This window comes from Capricornis sumatraensis, chromosome 20, assembly GCF_032405125.1.
Source record: "Capricornis sumatraensis isolate serow.1 chromosome 20, serow.2, whole genome shotgun sequence".
In the NCBI taxonomy this organism is placed as follows: Eukaryota; Metazoa; Chordata; class Mammalia; order Artiodactyla; family Bovidae; genus Capricornis; species Capricornis sumatraensis.
Window position 1 is genome coordinate 57,798,843 of NC_091088.1, and position 26,158 is coordinate 57,825,000.

General features: G+C 50.1%; 2 protein-coding genes across 2 annotated transcripts in view; both read left to right on the forward strand.

Annotated features, from left to right (window-relative positions):
• The first annotated feature begins 1,139 nt into the window (after positions 1-1,139).
• CEACAM19 (CEA cell adhesion molecule 19) lies at positions 1,140-18,276 on the forward strand. Its single transcript, XM_068993475.1, has 7 exons — positions 1,140-1,194; positions 1,929-2,297; positions 12,189-12,339; positions 15,599-15,645; positions 16,678-16,760; positions 17,533-17,601; positions 18,223-18,276. The coding sequence occupies exons 1-7, from the start codon at positions 1,140-1,142 to the stop codon at positions 18,274-18,276; spliced, it is 828 nt and encodes a 275-aa protein (XP_068849576.1).
• A 7,100-nt stretch (positions 18,277-25,376) lies between these two features.
• Positions 25,377-26,158, forward strand: part of CEACAM16 (CEA cell adhesion molecule 16, tectorial membrane component) — a 16,787-nt gene continuing 16,005 nt past the window's right edge. The window contains exon 1 of the mRNA XM_068993090.1: positions 25,377-25,598. Within this exon, the coding sequence (XP_068849191.1) occupies positions 25,377-25,598 (222 nt within the window). The remainder of the gene's footprint in view (positions 25,599-26,158) is intronic.

Genomic DNA, 26,158 nt, shown 5'->3' on the forward strand with positions numbered 1-26,158 from the left:
GGTGGCTATGGTTATAGCACAATCCTGGACCCTCCAGCACCCAGGTCATGCCCCAGCAGAGCTCAAAATTACACTTGGTCCTCCTACTTCTCCAGCTTCACCCCCCAACACACACCTCCTCCCTGCTCGGCCCTCCATTCTTCCAGGATGTTGCTGACTCCTCAGTGCACCTCGAGGGCTGTCTCAGCCTCCATGCCATTTGCCTATGCTGTTTACACTGCCTGGTATACCTTTCCCCAATCCATCCCACTGCATTCCTCCTCCTGCTCTAGGTCTCAGCACAGACATCCCCTCCTCCAGGAAGTCCGCCCTGCCTCTCTGGCTGAGTAAGGCATTCCCTCAGGTTCTCCTGGGCCCTGAGGCTCCTCCATCCCAGCATTGATGATCACTCTGTATCATCATTGTCTGGGGATGGGCCTCTCTCTCTCACACACACACACACATGCATACACACACACAGAACTGTGAGCCCCGCTGTGGACCGAGGGCAGAGCAGGAGCCGTCTCAGTCATCACCATGTTCTCAGCATCACTTGGCCCAGGGCTGGGCATAGTGTGTGCATGTTGGAATGAATGAACAGGGGGATGTCTTTGAACAACTATGCTAAGAGCTTCAGAGTGAGCCAGCCACAGGTCAGATTCCATCTCCACCTGCTGATTGACTTGCCTCTCTCCTTGAGCCTCAGTTTTCTCATTCCATGGAATGGAAAGTTATGCATGGTGGATATAGGATGAGATATTTGAACAAGGTATTACCTACTTCCTTGCCTGGCCCAGGGGGATTGCTCAATCCAAGGCTGCTGTGACTGTTGTTTTTGCTGTTATAATTACTGCCTTGCTACTGACAGGGAAGAAGAGATGTAAAGGGGTCAAGGGAGGAGTCTTGCTAGGAAGTTCCTCAGTCACCCTGCAAAACTGGTTCAGTCAGCTTCTGTGCAGATCATCCTTCATCTGCAGGAGCACAGGTGAGGCCTTCAGAGCTTATGGGAAAGGGGTGCTAGGCTGGGCCGGCCTCAGCCATGTCTCAGAGGCACCCCAGGATTCCCACTGAGTGGGCTCACTTCGGATAGCCAGGGCCCCACCTTCGGGCCCCCTCGGTGTCCAGTAGGTGGCCCCTTGGCATCTCTGTAGGACACCAAGATGGAGATTCCTGCTGGGTCCCAGCACGCCTTCCCCAGGAGCCTCCTGCTCTCAGGTAAGGAGGAAATGTACCCCCAGGGCTGAGGGGAGAAGGGGTTCTTAGCCCAGGGGCTGAGGTTTCCTCCTGAAAGAAGGGAAAGTTTGTCAGGGGAAGGGAAATTATGGCATTAAGATGGGAGGGAGGGGCAGAAGAATCACAACCGCATCCCCATTTAACCTGTGGAGTTCTCTAGAATGTCAGGGCCACGAAGGCTGGAATTTACTTCTGCTTGATTCCCTGCTGAATTCCCAAGGCTTAGAAATCTAGAGAATTTTATTTTCTTTTATTATTGTTTTGGCTGTACCACGCAGCATACGGGATCTTAATTCCCTGACCAGGGGTTAAACCCACACCCCCTGCTTTGGAAGTCTTAACTATTGGACCACCAGGGAAGTCCATAAAGAATTTTAGACATATCATACATAACTGGTATTGTAGCATAAACAATATATTGGTTAAACAATTATTAGTTAGACAAATTAATAAATCAGTTCAGAGAGTCCATGTGTTTGGAGGCAGATCACATACCATCTCCAAGCCAAAAAACTTTCTGGACCGATGGGATGGCAGATCTGTGACATTCATACCTGGATTCCCACTCTTGCACCCAGAGCAGACATCACTAATCAATCCCAGTGCTGCTGCCAATGAGCAGCACTCAGAGCCTGCAGTTGAGGACAAATAAGAAGGAGAATGCTATGGTCCCTGCCTGACACTTCTGATCCCAGGCCTCCCCTGTAACCCCACAGCCTCCATCCTGGCCCTCTGGGTTCCCCAAGGCTCCTGGGCAGCCCTGCACATCCAGAAGATTCCGGAGCAGCCTCAAATGAACCAGGACCTTCTGCTGTCTGTCCAGGGCATCCCAAACACCTTCCAGGACTTCAGCTGGTACCTGGGGGAGGAGGCCCATGGCAGCACAATGCTATTCACCTACATCCCCAAGCTACTACGACCCCAGAGGGATGGCAGTGCCATGAACCAGCGAGACATCGTTGGCTTCTCCAACGGCTCCATGCTGCTGCGCCACGCCCAGCCCAAAGACAGCGGCACCTATCAGGTAGCTGTCACCATCAACCCTTCCTGGACCATGCGGGCCAAGACTGAGGTCCAGGTGGTCGGTGAGTGTTGGGCACTGGGGGAAGAAGTGGGGAGGCTAATGCAACCTGAGCAGCCACCAAGCTCTGTGCAAACATTTGGTCCTCTTGTTCCTTCATGCAACATATATTGGCTGAGCATTTACTCAGTACCAGCCCTGAAGCTGTCATTTAATCCTCTGGTGCATTAGCTAAGAACACATCTATTGAATGCTTACCAGACACTGAGCCGGACCCTGGAGAATGCACCATTCATTTATTCTTCACATGCATGAATTCATGAAATGTGTATTGAGCACCTACTATATGCCTAGTCTTGAGGGATCTATGTTCATAAGTCAAGAATTTATTGGGAATTCCCTGGCAGTCCAGTGGTTAGGACTTGGCACTTTCACTGTGGGGACCCAGGGTTGATCCCCGGTCAGGGAACTAAGATCCCACAAGCCTCACAGTAGAGTTTAAAAAAAAAAAAATGTGTTGATGAATCTACTCTGAGCAAAACAGAGATATGGTGGCAGACGACAGCAACAGCTAGTATTTCCTGGGTACTTGTTATGGATCAAAACCAGTTCTAAACAGCTGCCCTAGAACACAACTTCTCAATCTGGGCACTATTAACGTTTTGGACTGGCTATTTCTCTGTAGCAGAGGCTACACGTTCTGTGCACTGACAAGTATTTAGCACCTTCCCCGGGCTCTAGTCACTAGATGCTAATAGAGCCCTCCCAGGAGTGACAAGCAAAAATGTTTTCAGACATTGCCAAACGTCACCCCCGTTTGAGAACCACTGCTGCTGCTGCCAAGTGGCTTCAGTCATGTCCGACTCTGTGCGACCCCTGTAGATGGCAGCCCATACCCTATATTAATTCATGTGTTTCTTTTCTCAGAACTCCATGAACGATTATGTGCCAAGTATATCTCAATAAAGCTGGGAGTGGAATGACAACTTTTCCAGGCAGACTTGGTCACTCACCATCTAGGTCCCCAGAGGACTCTGCTCATCCCCTTACCTTCCTGATTGCCCTCATGTGTTCTAATTTATCACCTTGAGAACTTGTTTTGTGCTAATTCCCTGGTGTTGCAGTGGTTACGACTCCTTGCTTCCACTGCAGAGGGCACAGGTTCGATCCCTGGTTGGGGAACTAAGATTTCACATGCGCATCAGAGCAGCCAAACAAACAGAGCACAGAGTAAGAAAAATGGAACATACTTACCCTTTTATTCTCTGATTAATGCTTACTGAAGTACAGTTGCTTTACAATGTTGTGTCATTACTGTCCTTACTGTACAGAAAAGTGAATCAGCCATACATACATCCCCTCCCTTTTGAACTTCCTTCCCATTCAACTCACCATCAAGTAGAGTCCCTATACTATACTGTTAAATGACTTGTTATAGGTAAATGCCAGCTTTACCCATAATAACTCACTTAATCCTCACTGCAGCTCTGCTAAGTAGATAACATTATTAGATCCATTTTACAGATGGGGAAACTGAGGCACAGAGAGGTTAGACTTGTCCAGTAAAAATAAATAAATAATGATGTGATCTAGAATAGGCCTTGCTGAGAAAGTAGGCAAAAGAAGGAAGGGAGTCCTGAAGATTTGAAGGGCAAGAGTTCCTGGTAGAGGGAATAACGTGTGCAAAGGCCCTGAGGTTAGACTAGTTTGGTGTGTTTAAAGTATAGACAGATGGACTCCATAGCTAGAAGACAGTGAGCGAGGTGGGTGTAGGGAGGTGAGGTCTGAGAGGTAGACAGGGGCCAGGCTCATAGGCCACAGCAAGACCGACAAGAAGCCGCAAGAGGGTTTAAGCAGGAGAGTGATCGGGTTCACAGTTTAACCTATCCATCGGGCACAGGGCAGGTTGAATCTCTGTTTTATCCTGAAGGTTTGAGGCAGGGTATCAGGCAGCTCACCATCAAATCAGCAGCAGAGATGGGACTCGAATGCAGCGCCTCCTGAATTAGACACACACTGCCTCTGCAGGTGCTAAATTCCTCATTCACTCCTCCTTCAGCAAGCACCTGCTAAGAGCCACCTCCTCAAGGCCTCCTCTGTGTCTGGCCGGTACTGGGCAGTGCTAGGGACGGAGTGGTGACCGAGGCAGCCCGGACCTTCCCCTCCTGGGGCTCACAGCCCAGTGAGGGAGACAGATATTAACTTCATAATCACACACACATACAATAGAATCTTATGCACAGTGCAGGTACTTGGAAGGAAAGTGCAGGAATTATGAGATTGTAAAGAGGGGTGTCAGGAAGGTTCCCTGAAAAGATGATCCTTCAACAAAGTTTGAATGATGATCGACAGTTCTTTTTTTTTTTTTTTTTACTACTTTTTGTTTTGGTTGCTCTGGGTCTTAGCTGTGGCATGCGCCATGTGGGATCTAGTTGCCTGACCAGGAATTGAACCCAGGCCCCCCACATTGGGAGCACAGAGTCTTAGTCACTGGAACCACCAGAAAAGTCCCCTGGAAGTTCTAATTAGGGAAGAAAGGAGCTCTGGAAGGTATATGGGCAGAGGGCTCAGCCTGTGCATAGGGCCTGGGGCAGGAAGCTACAGGGCTCATGAATTAGCTGGCAGGAGGCCAGCCTGGCTGAGACAGGGCAGTGAACAGGGGGCATCCTAGGAGGCCAGCACTGCAGGATAAATCTGAGCCAAGGCCAGGGGCTTCCCTGGTGGCTTAGACAGTAAAGGATCTGCCTGCAATGCAGGAGAACTGGGTTTGATCCCTGGGTGGGAAGATCCCCTGGAGAAGAGAATGGCAACCCATTCGAGTATTCTTGCCTGGAGAATCCCATGGACAGAGAAGCCTGGCAGGCTATACAGTTCATGAAGTCGTAAAGAGTCGGACGTGACTGAGCAACTAACACTTGGGTTGTAAGGCTAGACGCTCTCTCCAACTGACTCAGAGTGGGGGTGTCTTGTAGAACCCCAGAGGTCGCCCCTGGGATATGGGCTCTATATTAGGCCTGGGTTCACAGCTGCTTCTTCAGAGCCTAGAACAGGGCCAGTCACACTGTTGCATGAATGAATGGACCAGGCACCCAGCCTGGAGGGTGGGAAAGGAAGCTTTGCGGGAAAGCAGGTTCTCCCTCCCCCTCCAGAGGGTGCCATCTCTGGTCTCATCTCTGCTCCAGGGCTCCATTCTCTTCTCACAGCAAGGATTCCTACCAAGACACTACACAGGCTTCTTTGCGCATTCTGAGTCTTCTCTTCCAAGATGCAGAGATAGAGAGAAAGGGAGCTGGAGAGACAGACAGACAGAGAATCTGATTGGCCTTATCTGGCCTGTGGGTCTGCTTCCCCTTGAGTCAAAGGCCCACCCCTTTTCCGAGGAGATGGGATCAAGTACAACAAACCAGAAGGGGAGCTGGGGATTGTGAGCCAGGACTCAACAGTCACTATCATTTTGTTCATCATCAATCTCCTACTGCCCAGAGCATGGCTTAGCACACATGAGCAGCTTAAATATTTGCAACCCCATCTCTGATTTATGAGGCACTTACTACTTGCCGGCACCTCCAGCTAAGTGCTTTGCCAACCTCACTTCATTCCATTCCCATAAGAACACTGCAGGTAGCCCTGGGATGGTCCCCATTTTACAGAAGGGTAAATGGAGGCCCAGAGTGGGCCCCAGAGCATGCCTCTGGGAAAGGGAGGAGCCAAGTACACAGCCCTGGCCCTCCTGCCATGAGGTTCTTACACACGGACTCCCATGGAAGTACTGAGGGGTCCCCGTGGAGAAAGCAAGCAAAGGAGGTGGGGAATGGCCTTGATTTCAGAGGGCTGAGCATAGGGAGCAGGGAAGCCAGGCAGTTCAGCCCAGCATAAAGAGAAGAGCAGAGGAAAAGGCAGAGGGAATTAGGGATGGGCTTGGTTGGGAGGGTCCTCATGTTAGGGTGGGTGTCCTCAGCCCTAGACATTTATATTGGAGGGCCCCAAATTCAGCTCCCCAACCTAGGTGGGAATGGAAATGGCCAACAGCACTTCTAGCATCCCAGGTAACTCACACACTCAATCTCTCTTCATCATGAGGGAGTTTGGCTGTAACAGAAGCCAACTCCGACTGGCATGTGCAGGAAGGTGTTTTTAGGGGTTTTTTTACATTTATCTTTTAAATTTATTTATTTGGCTGTGCCAGGTCTTAGTTGCGTCACGTGCGATCTTCTAGTTCCAGTGTGTGGACCCTAGTTCCCTGACCAGGGATTGAACCCAAGCCCCCTGCATTGGGAGCTTAGCATCTTAGCCGCTAGACCACCAGGGAAGTCCCCAGAAAGGGGTTTAATAAAGCTTAGCATGTCTAAAAAAAAAATACACATCAATTTATTTAAAACTCAGAAATAGACTCACAGGCATGAAAAACAAGCTTATGGTTACCGAAGGGGATGAGGAGGGATAAATGAGGAATATGGGATACAGAGCATTATATATAAAATAGATAAACATTAGGGTTTACTGTATAGTGCAGGGAACCATTGGAGAAGGAAATGGCCACCCACTCCAGTATTCGAGCCCGGAGAATTCCACGAGGTTGGCGGGCTACCGTCCACAGGGTCGGACATGACTGAGTGACTAACACTACCACAGGGAACCAAAGTCAGTATCCTGCAACAATTTACAAGAAAAGAATCTGAAGCTATACAGCTAAAACTAGCCCAACGTTGTAAACCAACTATAGTTAAATTAAAAAAAAAAAAAAACTATTAAAAAATAAAATGAAAAAGGTCATACATGTTCACAGGACCTTCCCGAGGCTAGAAACAAGAAACAAGGTATAAATAACTTGGTGGAACTGCTCTGACTGGAGTAGCCATTGCCCACATCTGGGCCCCTTGGGGCCCAGAACTCCTGCCTGAGGGCCCTTGGAAGGCTGCATTCATTCACGTATTCATTCAATGAATATTGACATCAAGCACCTACTGTACGCCAGGCACTGAGTTTACAAAAGAAAAGTACAAAGATCACTGCTCTTGTGGAGTTTATATGTCGGTGGACGTGCCGGCTCCAGCCTCATCATCACAGGCCCCACGTGGTACCTGCATCTGTGGCTTCACATGGATGCTTCTAACTCAGGGAGCCTGGCTCACACGACAGGTTCCCATGGAAAAAGAACCTAAGAAAAAGGGTCTCTGGCAGGACTCCCAAGACATATGACTCACAGAAACACAAGTGAAGGCTCAGGATGTATAGATACTATAAACCGTCCCCAGTTTACAGATGACAATACTGGGGCTCAGAGAGGAGAAGTCAGTTTCCTGAGGTCACACAGCCCACAAGCAACAGCAACTTGGGTCAAAAGTACAGAGGGGAGCCACAGTCCCAGAAACCTATTCATGAGGGTTTGGGGCCTCTGAGCAACTCTGCCTGGTTTCCTCAAAGTCTTCAGGCCCTTTGATACCCATGGGGATTAATTGTGGAGCCTGACTGCCCCTAATTGACCATGTACAGTGCGTTTCTCACACAGGTATCATCTATGCCCTCCCAACCATGGCATGACGATCCCCATTTTACAGATGGGAAAACTGAGGCACAATCTGAGTAACTTGTCTAGGTCACCCACATAGGGAGAAGCAGGTGCTGGACTGGAACCCAGGCTAGTTGGCTCCAGAGTCTATGCTTCTAGTTAGGTCTTGATTCTGCTGGAGTGTTAACAGCTATCATCGTTAACTAACTATATGAAGTCAAGAGTTTAGTCCTGACCCACAATGCAGTTACAGAATTAGACACAAAGCCTGCCCTTGAGGCCCTAGCTGAAACCAAAGCCCCCCCTGGCTCAGGGAGTTCTTTGCCACTCAGGATCAAGTTTGAGCTGCCAATAATGAAATTGAATTTGGCGCAAGCAAGACACCGCTTGAGAGTGGCCAGAGAATGGAGAAGGGAACTTGCACTCTAAAAGCCTCTTCCCTCTGAAGGGAGAGGAGTAGGGGGATTTTAAGGGTTAGGACACAAACAGGGCATCAGGGCTCTAGGAAAGAGGTGGAGATTTCAGGGGCAGCCTTGGGCACGCGCAGTCACCCATGCTCCTTTGCACATAGCTCTGACTGAGCCTTTGCTGTTTTAGTCGTTAAGTCACCTCTGACTCTTTTCAACCCCATGAACTGTAGCCCACCAGGCTCCTCTGTCCATGGGATTTCCCAGGCAAGACTACTGGAGTGGATTGCCATTTCCTTCTCCAGGGGATCTTCCTGACCCAGGGATCGAACCCAAGTCTCCTGCATTGGCAGGTGGATTCTTTACCACTGAGCCACCAAGGAAGCTAATTTTGCCTAGCAGAGTATAAATCCCCTCTTTGTGCAGAGATCTAACGAAACAACGGTAACTCTCGGACACCTCCAGGTCTCAGCTGCACAGGCGCACTCATGGGGTCATGTCAGAGCCAGTTTTGGGGTGATTGACCATTGCATATCTCTTAGCACACAGCTGCAAAGCATCGCTGGAAGATATCAAGTGCTTTGAAACAAACACGGAGATAAATCAGAGCAAGTGTTCTTCAGCTCTCAGGGCCTGGTATGAAAACACAGAGATAAATGAGACAAGGAAAGTCGGCCTTCTTGGATCTAGCCAGTTCAGTCTGGTTTTGTCTCGGGTCTTTGCAGCATCCTGTTGATAAAACATAACTAACCTGTGTGGTTTAAAAAAAAAAAATACAGTTTTTGTACCTGGGACCTGGACTGCATAGACTGCATAACACGGGTGTCAATATGACCTTTAGTGAAATGGCCAAAACTTTCAGAGGCTTTGTTCTTGTGTCTGTAAAATGGGGGCAACAACATCGCCACCATCACAGGACCCTTTAGATCCCCAATATTTTTGGCACCAGGAACAGGTTTTGTAAAAGACAATTTTTCCCTGGCGGGTTGGGTGGGGTGAGTCGTTTGGGGATGATTCAAACGCATTACTATTATTATGCACTTTATTTCTGTTTATTATTACATCAGCTCCACCTCAGATCATCAGGCATTAGATCCCAGAGTTTGGAGACCCCCTGCTTTAGAGGACTGCCTGGGCAAGTTCATGTGAAGCTGCTACTTTGGAAGCTGTGGAAATAAAGGATAACCAAAAGAGGAAAACAAAGGCTATTAATTCAGAGCTTGTGTGTAGCAGGGGAGTCATCCACTCTCCCTTGCATTTTGGCAGAGACTCAAAGGCAGGCAGAAAAGCCTTGGAATGGAAAACAGGAAAGGCTACATGTGTGTCCTTGTGGGAGGCTGTTGGCGCAGAAAAGCGCGAGAGCCTAGGTGATTGGTTACGGTACGTGTTTGGCTTTCTCTGGCTGGCCCTGAGTTAGAAAAAAGGGACGAAAATTAGGGAGGCTGTTAGTCGTTAATCAAGTCCTGGCCATTTGGCACTGATTGTTACAGAAGCTATTATTCAGCTTCCTGCATTGTCACCAGAGATAGAAATCTGGCTTCCTGTAAGTCTGACTTTAGCTGGCTTTCTGGGCTGTTTGTAAGAGGGTTGGTTTCCTAGGCAGTTCGCGGCACCTTGTGAGTCAGAATTCTGCTTTCAGGGCTGGTCTGACAGTTGTCGGTTTGCACACAGTTCTCTCAAAGCACTTTTTCGATGTGATTCTATCTAATCAAAGATCAACATGGAGGGACTTCCCTGGTGGTGCAATGGTTAAGAAGCCACCTGCTAACACAGGGGCCACAGGTTCGATCTCTGGTCCGGGAAGATCCCACATGCCGTAGGGCAGGTACGCCTGTATGCCACAAGTATTGAACCCACGCTCTAGAGCCTGAGAACCACAGCTGCTGAACTCCATGCGCCCTAGAGCCTGTACTCAGCCTCAAGGGAAGCCACTGCAATGAAAAGCCCTCACACAGCAATGAAGTGCAGACCCCGCTCCACAACTAGAGAAAGCTCCCATGCAGCAACAAAGACCCAGTGCAGCCAAAAATAAAATTAAAAATAAAAGGATCAACATGGATAAATCTACTCCATGGAAGACCCAGATTTTTTGTTAGTAGCACTGAGACTCGGTGGTCCCAGAGACCAGTGAAGAGACAAGCCAAAAGAAAAGAAGTTTCAGTGCTGGAAGGAGAAACAACGTGAGGCTCGGTTCCAGCTACTTCTTGCTGTGGGACAAACTCAGTGGTATAAAACAACAACCATTTTATTATGTTCATGATTTCTGGGATCAAAAATACAGAGAGCTTCGTGATATCCAGCCTCAGATGAACGGCTTCAAAAGGTTGAGCTTGGCTCAAATGCCGGAAGCTAAAAGCACCCAGAGGTGTCTTCATGCACTTGCTGTCAGCTGGGAGCTCAGCTGGGGCTATCAATAATAAGATCATTGATCCTATGGATCAATGTGTCCTCACCAGTGTGATGTCACGTGTCCTCACCAGCGTGACTGCTTGGGCTTCCTCACAACATGGTAGCTGGTTCTGGGTTCATGATGGGAAAGCATGGAAAGAGCAAGTGTTCTGGAAGGCCACAGCAGAAATTCCGTGGCTTTCTTCTGACCCAGCCTTGGAAGTCACACACCTTGAGCTACACCGTATTCTTCTGATTACAAGTGAATCACTAAGGTTGGCCCACATTCAAGGGAGGGAGATTAGACCTTCCACTAGACAGGAGAGTGGCAAAGTCATATTGAAGACAGGTGTTCAGTTGCAATCAACTCCGGAAAATACAGTGACTCACAGGCTGGCTCTCCACAAGCTCACTGCCTATAATAAAAGGCAGAAAAACTTCCTTGGTGGTCCAGTGGTTGAGAACCCGCCTGCAAGGCAGAGGATACCATTTGGATCCCCGGCCCGAGAAGTGTTCACATGCCTTGGAGCAGCCAAGCCTGCACACCACAGCTACTGAAGAGCACCAAAGAACCCTGGATGCAGGATACAACGGAGACCCAGCGCGGCCAAAAATAAAGAAAAATTTTAAAATACATAATGTTTTTAAAAATAATAAAATAAAAGGGAGAAAAGATAGCCAAAAATAAATAAAATTTTTAAATAAATAGTATTTTAAAAAATAATAAAATAAAAGGCAGAAACTATAAACAAGCTGTGAAAATCATGTGAATCAGGGAAGTTTTCGGCTACAGCAACAGAAACTGCTTCTGTCTGACTTAAACAGAAAAGGAACAAATTCAAGGATCCTAGACAATTCAGAGAGTCTCCAGAATGGCAGGGAGCCAGGCTTGGAACGTGTTGTATGTTGAATTGCATCCTCAGTTGCTTCAGTCGTGCCCAACTCTTTGCGACCCTGTGGACTGTAGCCCACCAGGCTCTTCTGTCCATGGGATTCTCCAGGCAAGAATCCTGGAGTGGGTGCCCTGCCCTCCTCCAGGGGATCTTCCTGACCCAGGGATCAAACCTGTGTCTCTTATGTCTGCTGATCTGGCAAGTGGATTCTAAGCTACCCCTTCTTGGTACCAAGAAGGACTGGGATAAAACAGATGTCCAGATTGAGATTAAAGGCTGGAGGTCTTCTTGGAAGGAGCCAGAGTCAGGTAAGGCTTGGTCCCAAATCTGGCAAGCTGAGTTTGAGAATCCTATGAGTCCTTTATGTTCCTGACAAAACAGTCCAGAACTTCATCGTTTTCCTGGAAGGATGGAGGGGTCATCAGCTGAGGCAAGAAAAAGCCGGTCACTGGAGCGAGGGTGGGGCAGTGTGTCATGAGGTAGGTGTGGGATGTGCTGAGGTTGGAAGGAAATCCTAGAGAAGCAGAGATTTTGAGGTGGGGGGAGCCAACATGTTCCATCTGGGACATGTTGACTTTTCCGTGCAGCACAATCAACCGGACAATTGGATGATCAGATCTGAAATACAGGAGAAAGCTCTGAGCTGGGAAGATGAAATCACACATCAGTGGCCTATGGACTGTCACTGGTACAGTGGGGAGGGTGGTGGGGAGGTCTTCCAAAGAATCACATGGCCCTCTCTCTCTCTCCCTCCCCAGAAAAGCCTAAGGAGCTGCCCGTTACCAGCCTGCCTGTGAGTGCTGGGATTGTGGCTGCTATTGTCATAGGATCTCTTGCCACTGGATGTATCTTTGTCGGCAGCATCGCCTATCTCCTGGTGACAAGAGGCTGGAGGGCTCAGAACCACAGGTACAGGAGCCCCAGCCCTCTCTCCTTCCTGTCAAGTCTTCTCTCCCTCCCCTCTTGGATCCCCTTGATTCTTCTTCCCTAAGTCACATCATCCAACTCATACACAATCTCATCCATCCTGGAACCCCTGAGGTGGAGAGGATCTTCCTACCTTATATTAGACAGAATTCCACATTGCAAGGGACAGAGACCTCACCTTTATAATGGCTTAGCAAGTAATAAGAAATGTTCTTGTCCTATATAAGCGAGCTTCAGGTATGGCCGGATCCAGGGGCTCAATTCTATCAAGAAACTCTGATAGAATGCAGACCTCTCAACTCTCCTTTTCTCCACGGTGGCTCCATTTCCAGGAAGCTTCTCCCCTTAAGGTGTGACAAGATAGCTCTCAGTGGCTCTCGGCTTGTATTCCAGCTCAGCCACCCAAGAGGAAAAATAGTACCTTTTTCCTGATAGTTCCATCAAAAACCCCAGAGCTGCCTCTCACCAGCTTAACTAAATCACATGTCCTTACATGAAACAATCACCATGGCCAGGTCTTAGAATGCAAAGTTGAGCTACTTGTATAACCTTGGAGACAGAGACATAAACCCAGCTCCACATGATGAAATGGATTGAGAGTGGGGAAGGTTCCTCAAAAGAAAACCGGATGTAATTGCCAAAGAATGGGAGTGGATGGTGGGCAGGCAAAGGCATCAGATGGTGCTTACCTCTGAGGGGTTGGGTAGGCAGGAAGGAGGGAGAGGCAGAGACACAGAGAGAAGGGGGAGGAGGCCTGTTTTCCCAGGGAACAGTGTATTCATGAAAAATTCCTTTCTCATGAGATCAGCCTCCTGAGAACTTTGTCTCCTACCTTGATTCTGAGCTAAGATGTCTAATTTCACTTCCACTCAGTAATCCCTAGAAAATGAAAGCAGTAATTTTGTCTCCTCTCTCAACTCTTCCTTATGTGTTATAGTTTCCTGACCTTCAAGATTCTGTTTTCCCTGAATATGTTCTAATTTAGGGGTGGCAAACAGGTTTCACCTCCCAGCCCAATTCCGATCAGTAAATTAACCTACACATATTTGTTGAGGGCCTGCTATAGGCCAGGTACTATTCTAGGCACTAGACAGCTTAACGGAAAAGGAAGTGGGGAGTCCCATCTAAGGTAGTGAGAAAAGATGCTGCGATGGATTAACCATGTCTGCCACAGTCATATCAAAGGAAGTGGAGACACATAAGCCATACCTGCTAGACATCCTCGTCATCTCAAAGGTGATACAAAAAGAGGTGATGGGGGACGTCTCTGGTGCTCAGGTGGTTAAGAATCCACCTTGCAATGCAGGGGATGAGGGTTCAATCCATGGTCGGGGAACTAAGATCCCACACGCCGAGGGGCAACTAAGCCTGTCCTGCAACTAGAGAAGCCCGCTTGCCACAACTAAGCCTGGATGCAGCCAAAATAAATAAGTAAATAAAACAGAGCTGCAGTCCATGGAGTCACGGAGAGAAGGGCACGACGGGGCAAACACACACACACACAAACACCAGAGTTGCCATAGCCTTAGAGACTAGAAGTCATTTACCAAATGGCACAGAACTGGCCCGTGAATGGCAAATTCTCAAGATAGTGAACCTTACCTGCCTACCTTGTAAGCTCCAGAACCAAAGCTAGACACTGTATATCCTGACCCTCTGACCAGCTTCCTTCCCACAGGGCCAGTGATTCTAGGTAAGTTTGAAACATTTCCAAATCTAAAAATTGTTTAACCTTTTGATGACATTTTTAAAGTTATGATATTTTTAAAGGCGTTGAATCAGATGGGGAAAAGAATTCCTTTTTCTTCTTTTTTTGCATGATTCTGAGAATCATAAACACCTTGATCAGGTTTTTTAACACCTTTCTAATGCTTGCTAGCTTCTATGAAGAGAAAATCAGCAACATGTGGAGCTACAAATCTAAACCATTGTTTGACTTTTCCTTTCTCACTTTCTATATTTACAATCAGCTGTATGGAGTTTTATTTTCATTCACAATGTAACAGCTTCCAACTGGTCTCCCTGCTGCCACTCCCATACCCACAGTCTGTCTCCCAGTCCCCCGATCAGCAGCCAGAGAGTCTGTTAAAATTGGTCAGAGACACCCCTGGTGGTTCAGTGGTTAAGAATCAGCCTTGCTATGCAGGAGACATGGGTTCGATCCCTCGCCTGGGAATTAAGATCCCACAGGCAACTAAGCCCGGGCGCTGTAGCTACTCAGCCAGCAAAGATCCCACATGATGCAGTGAAGATTCCCCCCAGCTGCAACTAAGACTCGACAGAGCCAAATAAAGAAAGAAAGCAGTCAGTTCTGGTCCTGGAGTCAAGGCCAAAGTCCACACCATGGTCACAAGACCCAGCTCAATTGGCCATGCACCCTCTCGCCTCCCTGACCTCACCTGTTGCCACTCTTTCCCTCACTCTCTGCCCCAGCCACCCTCCCCTCCCTACTATTCCTTTGCTGTCCCAGCTCCCGCCTCAGGACCTTTGCACAGACTGTCATCTCTACTTGGAACTTTCTTCTCTTGATTTCTGCACACCTGGTCCCCCAGGCTACTTCAAGCCTTTGCTCAGTTGTCACCTTCTCGATGAGGCACCCCAAACCACCCTGCCTGAAACTGCACACACACACACACACACACACACACACATACCACCCTCTGCCCCCTGCAGTCCTCATTTTCCTTCATCCCACTTTTCATTCCCTGATGTTCAATGTCCCATCATTCATTTGAATCCTCTCCCTCTCTCCTCACTATGGCATCCGCTCCAGGAGACCAGGGGTCTTTGTCAGTCTTGTTCCCAGCTGTGTCCCCAGTGACTTCAACAGTGCCCAGCCTGTGGTCAGTGTTTCTATAAATATTTGTTTAGTGAATTAATGAGTTCGTGGTAGGGAGGTCACGTACTTTTTAAATAAGGGTATTCAAAAGAGCCGATTTAAAGATTAATATTAAGGAAATCATGAAACAGGTAGGTGGAGCTGCATCATTCAGATGGTCTGTGTAACTGACGGGGTTAAGGATGCCCTGTGTAAGGTGGCAGCAGGGGAAACCCGAGGAACGACTGTGTGCCTGGGGATTATGGGTGAAGAAGCTGGGATGGGGCAGGACTTGTCCTGGGTCGTTTTGAAGCAGGGATCCTCTCTCTCTAGGGCCTGATGGGTTTTCCAGCTTCTGTGAGTCTCTGTCCAGCCACCTGAGCATCTTTTGATTCTAATATCCTTTTCTCCATGTGCCCCCAGGATAACAGCCACAGAGAAACCAGAGCTGGGCCCCAGTCATCGTGCTGGTAAGCCAGAGGCCCCCGTCTCGCAACCCGGCTCTCCTCAGGGCCCCCTCCTCCTCTGCCTCTCAGCCAAAAACTCCCTTGTTGTCCCCAGTTTGGGGCCTCCCAATCACTTCCCCCACCCAGAGCTTGCTGGGACTCCCCAGATTCAGCCCACAGAGTCTGAGCACGTTAGGGCTTGCCTCAAACCTGCTTCTCCTCCTTTTCTCAATGTCTAGTACCCTCGTCCTCTGGTGTCTCCTGTCCTCCAACGGGTCACAGCCCAAGCCAAGCTCCATCTTCTGGATCTCCCAACCCAGTTCCCCACTGTCCTCCCAGCTCCCACACTCGCCTCCACCCCATTTCTGAGCAGAGTCCTTCTACATCTCTGACCCTGTCTCTCCTCTGCTCAAAAACCCTCTATGGCTCCCTAGCACCCTTAGGACAAAGTTCAGACTCCTTAACATGACTCTCAAGGTCCCTCATTAACTGGTCCCCTCTGTCTTTCTTGGCTTCATCTCTCATAAGTAACACTTCCATCCCCAAAACAATACAAAGAAATACATATATATATATTGGGGTCGCCAAAAAGTTCATTCAGATTTTTCCATAACATCTTATGGAAAAACCCAAACAAACTTTATGACCGAATATAATCCAGACAGGTGAAACATAGTTCCTCAAACACCAGGGTTCTCACTGCCAGGCCTCTGCACACCCGCTCTCTTGCCTTTGCATGGCTCTCATTTCTCTTGCTATTCTCAGAGGTCCCCTCCTCCAGGAAGTCCTCCCTGATACCCCTCCAGGAGCCCTATGGGCTCCCCCACTCCAGCTCTGCACACTCTGGGTCACCCCTGACTGGGGACAGGTTTGTCTCCCCCCACTGAACCATGAGCCCCAGGAAGGCAGGGCAAGGCCAGCGCTGCTTCAGTCACTACTGTATCCCCAGCATAGGGCTGGACAAGAAGAGGGCTTAACACAAATGTTGGCTGCAGTAGCTGGGACGGACCCGAGGGCCACCTGTCAGCCGGCTCCCCCTCTCGTCCTCTGCTTCAGGTGATGACAGGATCTATGAAGCAATACCATCGCCAGTCCTCCTGGTGTCCCCTTGTGACTCGGGACCCATGAACTCTGCCACGGTGAGCCCCCGCCCCTCTCCCCTAAAGCCTCCTTTTGACCTGTTGCCTCCCTTCCGAGTGTGCTGGGGCGCCCCAGGGTGCCTTGTCACAGTTTGGGAACTGCTGTTCCCTGTCTAGGCCACTCCCTATCTTTAAAATATAAGCGAAAGAAACTAAAAGGAAACGGCACAAGACAAAGACAATTTGTCTCTGGGCATGGAGGCGGGTGGGTGGGCTTTATCTGCTTCTTAGAAGTGTGGCAACTTAGGATTCTTATAAGAGGATTTTCTACACTGGGCAGATATTTCCTTTACAGTCAGGTGGAAAGGGTTGCTTAAAGTAAGAAATTAAGAGAGACTGGGAACTCCCTGGCGGTCCTGTGGTCAAGACTGTGCACTTTCATTGCCGAGGGTGCAGGTTCAGTCCTTGATCAGGGAACTAAGGTCTCACAAGCCTCATGGTGTAATCAGAAAAAAAAGAAGAAGAAGGTGGAGGAGAAGGAAAAGGAACTTAAACAGTTAAGACTGAAAGCTTAGACCCACATGTGTCCCCGGGGAGGCTGAGCATCATCTGGGTGATTGTCAGGTCAGGTAAGCACTGGCTGCACCTCCCATGCACCCATTTCTCAGAGGAGAACAGTGAGTACAGGGAGGCTAATTCCCTTCACTTAGAGGCCTCAGAGTCAGGGAGGGGCAATGGGGACGCGGAGTCCAGGTCTGTCCCGATGCCACAGGGCAAAGGGGGGGGATGTTAGGGTGCCGGGGCCTGGCTCACCTCTGCTCTTCCCTTGCAGCCGCCAGACCTGCCTCTGCCGCCGCCCCCACCGCCCCCACTGCCGGGGCCTGAGAACCACCCCTACCAGGTATGGAGCTGGGGGAGGGGGGGTCAGGACCTCCAGGCTCGGTGGGCGGGGCTTCCTCTCCGACCCCGCCCCCGACTCCCGAGCTCTCGGGAAGGAAGTGCGTAGCCCCCTCGCTGAGACTTCCCGGACAAGTCATTTCCCGTCTCCCGGGCGAGGGGCGAGGGGCGGGCTAGTTTCTTCCTTCGTCAAAGGATGCCAATGCAGTGAACTTACACAGGAAGAAATGAAGCCCAGAGAGGGGAAGAGCCTTGCCCGGGGTCACGCAGCGAGTCAGAGCCCAACCGCAGGGCCCCCCGCACCCTTTTCCTGGGCCTGGGTCTCAGCCAGTCGCCCGCTGTCTCGCCCTGAATTTCTGCCTCCCTCTGTGTCCCTGTGTGTCCCATCTTACGTTTCTCTGTACGTGTCTCTCTACCCCTGAGGGGTCTCCCCACCCCGCCCCCAGGCTCTTTGTGACCTTGTGTCTCTCCCTAACTCTTTTTTTTCTGTATTCTGCACAGAACTTTGTTTCTCTGTCTCTCTCACTCTCTCCTTGTCCCTCCTTTTCTGTGTCTCTGTCTCCCCCTGGCTCTCACCCCCAAACCACAACAACCCCTCCGTCTCCTTCCCTCCCCTTTCCCCCAGGATCTGCTGAACCCCGACCCTGCCCCGTACTGCCAGCTGGTGCCCGCGCCCTGAAGGGGTCCCAGGTGAGGCCAGCCAGGGAGAGGAGACGCCTCAGACTTCCCCCGCCGGGCCTTGAACCCGCAGAAAAGCCTCCGCAGAGACGCAGCACGACTGGGACCCGGCGCTGCCAGGTCGACAGGATGGACGCGGCCGTGGCTTCGGCAGCATCCAGCAGGACGGTGTCTGGCCTAGCTCCTCACTTTGCAGCTGAGCGAACAGCGCGCCCTGAGGTCTGGCCCTCCAGCAACCTGGCCTGGGCCCATGCCTGGGAAAAGCAGGCTCTTGCTACCCCTGCTCTACTCCAAAGCCCCCCAGAGTGTGGTCTCAGGCCTGCTTCCAGCCAGACTGCACAAGTGCCTGCTTGGCCCGGCTCCCTCATCTCAACCCACAGCGCCCCACCCAGCTCTGTTGACCTCCCTGGAAGCCCCTTCCCCTGGGCTCCCTTACCACACGTTCCCCAGAGCACAAGGCCCATGATCACAAGGACCTCAGGAACCTGTGGCCCCAGAGGACAGTCCAGGCCAGTTTCCACCGCTGCCGGGGCCCCTTCCCTGTCCAGGCAGACCCAGCCCCTCTTAAAATTCAGTTTCTCAGAACCTGTGGCCAACTTCTGCCCATTCCACCACACCCCCAGTTCGGGGCAGCCACTTTCTCCTCTATCCCTATTCAACCCTGTCCTCAATGTGGGTTCCATCTCTCGCCCTCTAATTTATTCATCCATTCAGCGATAAATAAACTGTGTGCCCTGCACGGTTCAAAACAAACATCTCTGCTCTCCTGGAGGGTCACTCTGGCAACAGAGAGTCAAGAAACAAATAACATATGTGGTGTGTTGGCGGGAGGCATAAAGAGAGAAGGAGGGCAAGAGTGTTGGGGGACTGTGTGTGTGTATGTGTGCACACGCACACGCACACACGCGCTCAGTCACTCAGTCGTGTCCAAGTCTTTTGCAGCCCGGTGGACTGTAAACCACGAGGATCCTCTGTCCATCTGATTTTCCAGGCAAGAATACCGGAGTGGGTTGCCATTTCCTCTTCTGAGGATTTTCTCAACCCAGGGATTCTTTACCCCTGAGCCGCCTGTGATGTGTTGGGGTGGGGCGGATAGAGAAGAGTGAGAGTGTTTGGGGATTGAGGTTTTAAACAAAGAGGACAGAGGAGGCTTAGCTGAGAAGGTGACAGGGGATGCAGACCTAAAGGAGGAGGGAGGGAGCCCTGAGGGGATCTAGAAGGAAACATTCCAGGCAGTGGGAATCGCGAGCGCAAAGGCCCTGAGGCAGGAGTCTGCCTGCTGAGTTCCAGGAGCAGCAAGGAGGCCAGCATGGCAGAAGCAGAATAAAGAAGGGGGAAAGGGTGGGAGGTGAGGTTAGGGAGATGGGCAGGGGCAGACCATGCAGGGCATGTAAGCCCCTGCAAAGACTGGCTTTTCCTCTGAGAGCCGAAAAACAAAGACTGTGTGGTAGGTGGAAGAATGAGCCTTGCATTACTTAGGGATTGTGTTACACCCAGCTCCCTGTAAATCCTAATTGAAACAACCCCCACATCCACGATGGCAGTACTTTCAAGAGTAAGTTCTCTGAGGCTGACTGCATGCCTTCTAGCTCCCTTGGTGCCAGCTTTGTTCTACAATAAATTATGTTCCCCGCCAAATTCATGTTGAAGCCCTAATCCCCCATGTGACTCTTTTTGGAGTAGGACCTTTAAAGAGATGATTAAGACTCTTGAGAGTCCTTTGAACAGCAAAGAGACCAAACCAGTCAATCCTAAAGGAAAATCAGTCCTGAATATTCATTGGAAGGACTAATGCTGAAGCTGAGGCTCCAATACTTTGGCCACCTGATGCGAAGAACTAACTCATTGGGAAAGACCCTGATGCTGGGAAAGATTGAAGGCAGGAGGAGAAGGGGACGACAGAGGATGAGATGGTTGGGTGGCATCACTGACTCGACGGCCTTGAGTTTGAGCAAACTCCAGGAGTTGGTGATGAACAGGGAAGCCTGGCATGGTGCAGTCCATGGGGTCGCAAAGAGTCGGACACAACTGAGCTACTGAACTGAACTGAAAGTTTAAATGAGGTCAGGGGGTAGGGCTGTAATCCAGTACAATTAATGTCCCTACAAGAAGAGGAAGAGAGAATTCCCTGGTGGTCCAGGGATTAGGACGCCTTACTCTCATTGTGAAAGGCCTAGGTTCAATCCCTGGTTGGGGAACTAGATCCCACAAGCTGTGCAGTGCAGCCAGAAGTAAATAAATAAAATTTTAAAGTAAAAATACCATTAAAAGAAGAGGAGGAGACCCTAGGGATGCACACGCATGGGAAAAAAAAAAAAGTGAAATCAAAAAAAAAAAGTGAAATCGTAACGAGGCAGTCATTTGCAAGCCAAAGAAGGAAGCCTCAGAAGCCAAGTCTGCTGACACCTTGATCTTGGACTTCCAGTCTCCAGAACTGTGAGAAAATAACTGTTGTTGAAGCCATCAGGTCTGTGCTATTTTGTCAGGGCCATTCTAGCAGAGTAATATAGGTTCGTACTACGGCCCTAGGAAACGGGCCCCATTCCTTCTTCCTCCCCCACAATGAAGCCAGATTTAAATACAATGATAACTGGGCTTCCCTGGTGGATCAGTGGTTAAGAATCTGCCTGCCAATGCAGGGGACACAGGTTTCATCTCCAATGGGGGAAGATTCCACGTGTCGAGGGATGCCTAAGCTGCAACTGCTGACTAGACTATGCCTCTCCCGGTTTGAATTTAAGTGCTCAGAACACCTCCGGGAGGCTGGGACTATTATATTCCCATTTTGTTGACGGAGAGGTGGAGTGACTGCCTCAAGGTCACACATCAAGCATAAGGAAAGACCAGTGATGCTTCAGGATGGGCTGGGTTATGCTGCAGCAACAAGCAACCCCACTCGTTCCATGGCTTAGAACATCAAAAGTTTCGTCTCTCTCTCTCTTCTGTTTCTTAACATTATTTATTTGGCTGCACCAGGTCTTACTTTCAGCACGTGGGGTTTTCGATCTTCACTGTGGCATGCAGGATCTTTAGTTGCAGCCTGTGGGCTTGAGTTCCCTGACCAGGGCTCAAAGCCGGGCCCCCTGCCTTGAGAGTGCAGAGTCTTAGCCACTGAGGCACCGAGGAAGCCGATACCCAGAATACGTACGTGCGTGCATTCTAAGTCACTTCAGTTGTGACCAGCTCTTTGCATCCCTTGGACTGTAGCCTGCCAGTCTCCTCTGTCCATGGGATTCTCCAGGCAAGAATATTGGACTGGGTTGCCATGCCCTCCTCCAAGGGATCTTCCCGACCCAGGAATCAAACCCATGTCTCCTGTGGCTCCTGCACTGGCAGGCAGATTCTCTTACTGCTGAGCCTCCAGAGAAGTCCTCATACTCAGAATATGGAGAATCAAAATATATGTGAATAGCTCAGTCAATACACCGTCAGGATTCATGTCCGAGCCCACGCTCTCACCCACTATGCTTTCTAGAGAGAAATTCTCTGGCGGGTCTGCCTTACCCCATCTATTCATTCAGTGACTTGTACCTTCTTTCAGCAAGAGCTAGACCAGGGTGGAGGGGGTGGCTGGGGAAGAAGTGCACAGAGCTGGAAGATATTTAGAATGAAATATTGATATTATTTCCCGGATTAGATGAGGCAGATGAAAGAGAAGGGTGTTGTCAACAATGTGTCCGTTCATCTATTCAGCAAACATTAATCGATCACCTGCTGTGTGCGGCCGTTCTAGGCTCTGAGGAGACACTTGTGAAGAACACATACAGAGATCCCTGCCCTCAGAGAGCTGACAGCAAGCAGCGCTGAAGGTAATGTCTGAGGGGGATGAGGGAGAGGGGCTACGAGGGAGAAGGAAACAGGCACCGAGGAAGCCAGGGTACCAGAGTGCCCAGGTGCCTGGTTTGCCACTGAGGGGTAGGGGACGGTGGCACCATCCAAGCTGCAAGAGGGCAAGGTTTGCAAGAAATGAAGACATACATCCCCACAGAAACATGTTCACAAATGTTCATAGTAGTGTTATTCATAACAGCTGAAAATTAAACCAACCCAACTTGCTATCAGCAGATGAATGGATAAGCATAATATGATCTACCCATAGAGGGATGAAATAGGAGCTTCCCTGGTGGCTCAATGGTAAGGAATCTGCCTGCCAGTGCAGGAGACACAGATTCGATCCCTGGTCCAGGAAAATCCCACACACCAAGGAGTAACTAAGCCCATGCACCACAACTACTGAAGCCCATTCCCTGCAACAAGAGAAGCCACCACAGTGAGAAGGCTGGGCACTGCAACTAGAGAGTAGCCCCTACTCGCTGCAGCTAGACACAAGCCCGCGCAGCAACGAGAAAGACCCAGCAAAACCACAAATAAGTAAATACATGGAATGAAATACTGATCCACACTACAACTGGAGGAAGCTTGAGAACACTATGCTAAGTGAAAGAAGCCAGACTCCAAAGACCACCCAGTGGATGACTGCTGCTGCTCCTGCTGCTGCTAGGTCGCTTCAGTCGTGTCCGACTCTGTGCGACCCCATAGGTGGCAGCCCACCAGGCTCCCCTGTCCCTGGGATTCTCCAGGCAAGAATACTGGAGTGGGTTGCCATTTCCTTCTCCAGTGCATGAAAGTGAAAAGTGAAAGTGAAGTCGCTAACTCCCAGCGACCCCATGGACTGCAGCCTACCAGGCTCCTCCGTCCATGGGCACACGAATGAAATATCCAGAGCAGGCACATCCAGAGAGACAGAAAACAGATTGGTATTGGCCAGGGGACTGGGCGGGAGAGAGAATGGGGAATGACTGCTAATGGAGACAGGGTTTCCTTTGAGGAGTGATGGAAATGTTCTAAGGTTGATTGTGGTGATGGCTGTACAACTCTAGGAACACACTTAATACTTGGTACGTGTGTTGCACCTCAATAACGCTGTTTTAAAAAGAAAGAAACGGGGATGGTTTGGGAGGCCAGTCTTGAGTTTAGTTCAGCGTGCCAGCAGGGGAAGGCAGCGGAAGATCCAGTCAGTCCTGTTCGATTGGGGACAGTGACTGGGGTGCGCCCTGCGCCCTGTTTGTCCCTGGTTGGGGTTTGGGTTTACTGGACCCATCCTGGTTGCCAAGACTTGCAGGCAGGACGCGAGTCAAAGCGGAGCCAGCAGGGGGCAGCAGAGGGCCGCGCAGGCCCACAGGCCAGTGCCGGGCGGAGTGGTGCCGCGCATCCACCTGCCTCCAGCCTCGCCCCCTTTCTTTGCCCCTCTGGGCGCCTATGGAGTCCACACGGCTGCCCAGACCCCGAAACGTGGATGCCTCCCTTCTTCGGTCTCATTGAGGCAGGCAGCGGACCCTGCCCCCTAATGTCCTGAGTTAGGCCTTCCATCCTCTCTACAGTCACCACAGCTTTCAACTACCTGTGGGGTCTGCCTCCTGGGGGCCCCTCAGTCTTACCTCTCAGACTTCTGCCCCTCCCCCCAACCCTGTGGTCAGTGATCTGAGGGGATGAACTTCTTCACCTTGAAGCAGGTATTCTCTTCTCTCTTCCTGGAGTATGCCTGTAGCCACATCACCCCACTGTACCTGCCTTACACATTCATTCATCCTCCAATCTTGACTCAGATGCCTCTTCCTCCAGGAAGTCCTCCCTGACTCCCAATCTGGGTCAGATCTCCCATTCTGAGTTCCTATCCACCCCAGCCTGGCCCATGCTAGGTCATCATCACTGTCTGGAGATGGGTTTATCCCCCTGCTGGACTGTGAGTTCCCCCAAAGAACACAGTCAGGGTCACCCGATGAGTCCCAGCACCACTCAGCATGGGGTGCAGGGTAAGGGTTCCAGGAATGCGTGTGGAATAAGTGAACCTGTGTGAATCCTCATTATCTGTGTCTTCTCTTCCTGCATCCAGCGTCTCCATTCACTCTTGACAGATGTTTATTGAGCAATTACTATAGGAGAGTTGGTCCCAGGTGTTCTTTGGAAGGAATGATGCTAAAGCTGAAACTCCAGTACTTTGGTCACCTCGTGCGAAGAGTTGACTCATTGGAAAAGACTCTGATGCTGGGAGGGATTGGGAGCAGGAGGAGAAGGGGACGACCCAGGGTGAGATGGCTGGATGGCATCACTGACTCAATGGACGTGAGTTTGAGTGAACTCCAGGAGTTGGTGATGGACAGGGAGGCCTGGCGTGCTGTGATTCATGGGGTCGCAAGGAGTCGGACACGACTGAGCGACTGAACTGAACTGAACTATACATCAAACTCTGTTGAGTGAACTCAACTGAGCACCAGAGACAGGAAGATAAACTAGACTAACCCCTACTCTCAGGGAGCTCAAAGTCTAGTGGGGAAGGAAATATGGAAGCCAATGTAATCATAATTAATAATGTCTCTTGAGCATTTACCAAACGCCATGCAATAAGTGCTTTGCTGCTGCTGCTGCTGCTAAGTCGCTTCAGTCGTGTCCGACTCTGTGCGACCCCATAGACGGCAGCCTTATTTATTTTATCCTCAAAACAGTTTCATGTGGCAAGTACTATGATTCCTCCTATTTTATAGATGCAGAAACGGAGGCTAAGAAAAGTCAAGTAAGAGACTTCCCTGGCGCTCAGGACTCCGAGCTTCCACTGCAGGGGGCATGGGTTCAATCCCTGGTTGGAGAGCCTGCAGCCAAAAAAGAAAAAGATCAGGTCACACAGGCTGTAAAGGGACAAACTGGGAATGGAACCAAAGACTTTCTAACTCCAAGCTTTATCCTCTGCATCATTCCAGTCTGAAAGGACGAGGGACCAGGATGTAACCCACACCCACTCAAATGCTGGGATCTGCGCGTCCAAACAGAGGGGAATGCCTAAATCCGAAGGAGGTATCGCTGATGCTGGAATTTCAGGCCCTGGCCCAGTTTTTGGCCCGGTTAGGAGGAGACCAATGTCCTTGGCTGGGACTGGGGGCCCCCCCGGCTCCTTGGCACGCTCGGCCCCATCTCTGTCCACTAGGGGTCACTGCCCACCACCACCTACTTCCCATGAGTCCAGGGGCACCTCTAGACTCTCAGGCCTGGGGCTCCTTGTTTTACAAACGAGGAAGTGGCTGCGTGGGGAAGGAAGTGCACTGGGCCATGACCAAGAATGATAATGATTCATGGGGAAAACCCTTTTCTCCCAAATTCAACCCCTTTGTGTGCAAAAGGGCATTGCACTCTGAAAGAATCGGCCGGGGTCAGATGGTGCGAGTAGCCTGGCCTCAGAGGTGTGGACGCCCCTTCACCACCCTCCACACCTTTGATGGGGTTGCAGGCTGGATCCTCTACTCGGGAGAGGGGGCTGAGTCGAGCCCCGAGGTACTTTTATCTGCTGGATGCACTGGGGTTCCACAGATGATTTCATCTGAGAGCATTCCACTGAATGGAAACAAACACACCTGAAGTGAAGCAAACACTTCAAAATATTGAGCCATTTTTGGATCTTGGCACAGGGAAACCCTTGAGGGGTGATGAAACGTTTCTAAAACTATATTTGGGGAATGGCCGCATATTATGAATGTTATGGGATGAATATTCCAAGGTGAATATTATGGGATGGAAAGTATGCCCCCCAATGAAGCTAGCAAAGACATTATGACGTTCAGGAGGTGACTGGAAATTTGCACATATTGGGTATATGACGATACTAAGGAATTGTTCACTGTTGGTTTTGTTTTCACTTTTTAGGTGAAACAATGACATTGTGAGTATTTTTTTTTTTAATGAGTCCTTACCTTTTTAATGAGTCCTTACCTTTTGAAAAGACCCTGGTGCTGGGAAAGATTGAAGGCAGGAGGAAAAGGGGACGACAGAGGATGAGATGGTTGGATGGCATCACCGACTCAATGGACATGAGTTTGAGCACACTCTTAGAGTTG